At 44.4% G+C, this 3,997-nt stretch overlaps 1 protein-coding gene across 2 annotated transcripts in view; it reads right to left on the reverse strand.

Moving 5' to 3' along the window:
- The window catches only part of LOC123974353 (kinesin heavy chain-like), a 47,867-nt gene continuing 43,870 nt past the window's right edge, over positions 1 to 3,997 (reverse strand). The window contains exons 23-26 of one of the 2 annotated variants that reach the window (XM_046054982.1): positions 2,050 to 2,154; positions 1,704 to 1,920; positions 1,230 to 1,409; positions 1 to 1,098 (exon numbers count right to left, since the gene is read on the reverse strand). In XM_046054982.1, coding sequence (XP_045910938.1) covers positions 1,237 to 1,409; positions 1,704 to 1,920; positions 2,050 to 2,154 — 495 coding nt within the window. In that variant the 3' untranslated portion in view covers positions 1 to 1,098; positions 1,230 to 1,236. Of the gene's footprint in view, positions 1,099 to 1,194; positions 1,410 to 1,703; positions 1,921 to 2,049; positions 2,155 to 3,997 lie in introns of both variants that reach the window. The other variant, XM_046054983.1, reaches the window with a different exon arrangement.

Consider the following 3,997-nt stretch of genomic DNA (forward strand, 5'->3'; position numbering starts at 1 on the left):
CTCTCCACGTTTGACATTGTGAAACAATTCCAGATGATGGAGTGTGCACGTCAAAGGAAATATTACAAAAAAAGATATTTATCTTTTTCTGTCTTCGACATATTACTCAAAAAACTGATGTATTGATGTAACATTCATCAAACACAGAAGTTGTTCAAACATGAAGTAGACTGTGTTTCATACATAAAGCATTCGCAGCTGTTCTGATACACAAATACTGTGGAGGAAACATTATTATTATAATATTATATACTGTGTATGTTTTACTGAGCTGAGCAGAGGGGTCTGACTTTATACTGATATGGCCAAGTCGAGTCTTTTTATAGCACGTTTAAAACAACGGGAGTTGCCCAAAGTATAAATTAAAGTGAACGGCACAACAATAGTGATTACAAAGACAAAATGTATGACTTGGAAACCAAAACTAGGCCAGCACTATCACATTTAGACAAATGATGAGATATTACGTCACAATTATGAAAGTCATAATCTAACTTGGTGAATTTACTTCAACTCAGCCAGAGTTGTGATGGTTGGAGTGGAAAGACGAACCACCAGAGTTTTGGTTAGGGTTTGACTGAAGCGAGTTTTACGAGGATCTGAGAGCTCAGATAACTGTATTTATCAGTGGAGTGTGGTGGTTTGAGGAGAGTGCTGTACCTGCTGTTTCTTGTCAAACAAAAGAAAGTTCTCTCTGTAGGGATCCATAATGTTGTCTGATGCTGAGCCTGTCAGCGGCAAAAACAAGCACTTTAGTGGACGTACTGACGGGCGTTACTGCCCACAAGGCTTCCACTGCAGCACCGCGCTCAATACAACCACGTTTCATTTAATAAAACCTGTTATTAAACTCGTTATTAGACTTATTTAACAAATGTAACTGAATTTATCCAGCGAAACAAACAGACTCTGAGCACCAGAAGAGATTCTCTGTCGGTAAGAAGAGTCAGACAGCTGATCAGACTCAGAGGAGGAAAGAAAGCACTTGTTGGCTGTTAAGGTGGAAAGAGTAGTAGAAAGTAGGAGTCTGGATCCGGTAAAGGCAGAGCGGTGAGAGCAGGAACGTTCCACAGAAAAGGATCGGGAGTCGTCTGCTACCTGTGAGGACAAGATGTGATAAACTGATCAGCGCACTGTTCAGGGTTTCAACACTGGACACTGAAGACACCGTACCGACTCCCAAACCTTACGCACAGGACAAAAGATGTGTTGCTGTGGTCGGGTCTCACCTTCAGCTTACTTGCTGTGGCTCGGATGGGCTTGTGGTTGCTGTGCTTGTGGAGGCGGTTGCTGTCGGGGGGAATGATGACGTGGACTGGATATCGACCCCCCTCCTCGGACAGTCGGTCTGACGGCTGCAGAGGAGGACGGGTGATGATGGTGCTGATGTCCTGCTCTGATTGGCTTGGCTACATGGAGACAGGTGACAGGTGATTCAGTGGTCGGCTTCTTCAAACCTGATCCAGATTTAGTCTGAGACATGAAACTGCTGCTGGATTCTCAGAACAACCCACCTGACCTTCCTCCAGTGCCACCATTAGGACAACTTAAGTCTAACAAGCAGACTGTCCTGACAGATTTAACCCCTGCTCCTCTGAGAATCAACCATTTTCCACACCTTTTGTGTAGCGCCCCCCTCAGGACAAACCTTGTAAGAACATCTGACTCGTCAGTATGTTTAGTTTGTTGAGGGTTGTCCTCACCTATCTGAGCAGAGTGTCCTCTCCTGGAGACGTTCTTGGAGCGAACGGCCTCTTTGATGCGGTCCACTTCCTGTTGGTATCGCTTGCGGTCCCTCAAAGATGACTCCTTGGCGTCTCTCAAGGCGGATTCAAGAGCTTTCACTCGCTCTGCTGTGGCCCGCAGACGCTTCTCCAGCTTGGGCAGCTCACAGCGAAGGTCAGCATTGTCCCGCACCAGCTGGGCAACACAAAGGGTTAAATTACTGATGCTTCTCTGTCTGATTTTCAGACGGTAAATAGTCCAGTGATCTAAAAGACTGACAGGTTAGCAACAGAAACTATGTGGGGGGGGGGGGGGTCCACTGACCTGTTTGTGGACCTTGCTGAGCTGCTCCAGGTTATTTTCTAAGAAGACGATCCTCTGTCTCTGAGCCAGGCTGCCGCCGGCCTCGTCACAGTCGTTCTCTGAACTCTGTGTAAAGAGGAAAACGCTGATGTTCACTATCTCTTAACACACAGACTGACATCCATGTAACGTCTCACTCTCCCAAAGAGACGGAATGATCCTTTCATTAAATTAGGATCCACATGGGCCCAATTTGGACCAGATTCTAGCGCTACAAGCAAGACACAAACTTTCCTAACTTGTGAGTTGGAAACACTGCCGCTGAAGATGAGGGAGAGCTAAGTGCTACGCCTGAGGCATCTAGCATGAATGCTAACTCCGGTTCCATGGAGCTTCAAGCCCTGGACACACTAACCGATAATCTCACTAAAGTCATCAAGTCGTTTAGGAACAGACCTCACAACAGACTTCAAGAGGCTGTAACCTCAGAAGCTACTGCAGGTTAGCATTTCTCACCTACACATCACATCCAGCATCTCAACAACCGAGGTCGCAGGTGAAACGTACCTGAGGAGTTTCCCGTTGGCTCGAGGTACATTATTTGAAAACTGGATCCCTGATTACCTCCAAATACATACAAAGCCAGGGGCCGGTTTCACAAAGATAGACTTTGACTATGGCTTAGATATAGCAGATAGTCTGACTATCTTCAGTAGGACTACACTGCAGTGAATTCTGGGTAAAATAAGACACTTTTCAAGCGTATCCAACCACTCAGTACAGTTTACCCCTGCTGAAAAAATGTGTTTGTTGAAGCAGTGTCATAGTTATAAGAACATTGTACTAATTTAGCGTTGAGTGTGGTAGAAATGCTTGATTTGTAAAAAAAATGTGGCGACAGTAAACAGCGTTAACCTTGACCTTGAACCTTGAAGATATACAGAAAAGATCCGAGCACATGGTACAAGATGCCAAAAAAGAAATATTTAAGAGGAAGAATCCTAAAACTGGAGGAGGCAGGGCTCAGTAGCTAATTCAGTCCTCATTGTTGTTTTTTTCTAGTAGGTTACTGCGGGCCCTAAAAACTCCTTTCCTTCTCATAGCGCTCTCCATAATACCAGCAGCCATGTTCCCTGTAATGTAACTGATTGTAACTGGTGGTTACCGGGGTAACTTAGACCTAAGTTGGTCTAAACTTAGTCTTTATTTGTGTGTCTAACTTTAGATTAGTCTAACACTATAGACCAATCTAAAATAGCTTTGTGAAACCGTTCCCAGGGCGGCTGAAGCTTGACTGGGCTCACCAGTCCGAACCACCAAAACCCTGTTCCAATCAATTAAGTAATTAACAGTCTGAGTCTGGGTTCTGCTCCAAGTTTTTACTGTTGAAAGGAGTTTTCCTTGTCACAGCTGCCAAGTGCTTGCTCATGGGGGGAAGTGTTGGGTCTCTGTAAATAATATTAGAGAGAGTACGGTCTAGATGAAAAGTGCAATTAGATAACCTCTTGTGAAATAGCGCTACAGAAATAAAGACAAATATATAGATTGGGAAATTCCGTAACTTCACAGATAGGCAGCGCATTACGAAGGCAGTTCATCAGATCGATTGTCGCCGATCTAACCAGGACGATGCCGTACACACAACGGGCCCAGGATCTCCTTCATAAATAATCATTCGGCTAAGGTGGCAGTTCATTACCCTTCTGATTTCATAACTAAGGTGTTCTTAGATTTCTCAGAGATCCACTCTTTTTGTGGACAGGGTCAGGGTTAGGACACAGCGGTGAATTAACGTTACACTATGAAACGGCAGGGACACCAAATCACAAAAAAGACCAAATCTTACATTATGTTCCTTTAATGTGGAACAGAAGATACTGAACACTCAGCTTGAAAACCTTTTGTCCTAAACCTCAAAAACAGGTTTCATAAAAGGGCAAAATGCCTGTAGCAATGACGGGAATCTTTC

Source organism: Micropterus dolomieu, linkage group LG07, assembly GCF_021292245.1.
Source record: "Micropterus dolomieu isolate WLL.071019.BEF.003 ecotype Adirondacks linkage group LG07, ASM2129224v1, whole genome shotgun sequence".
In the NCBI taxonomy this organism is placed as follows: Eukaryota; Metazoa; Chordata; class Actinopteri; order Centrarchiformes; family Centrarchidae; genus Micropterus; species Micropterus dolomieu.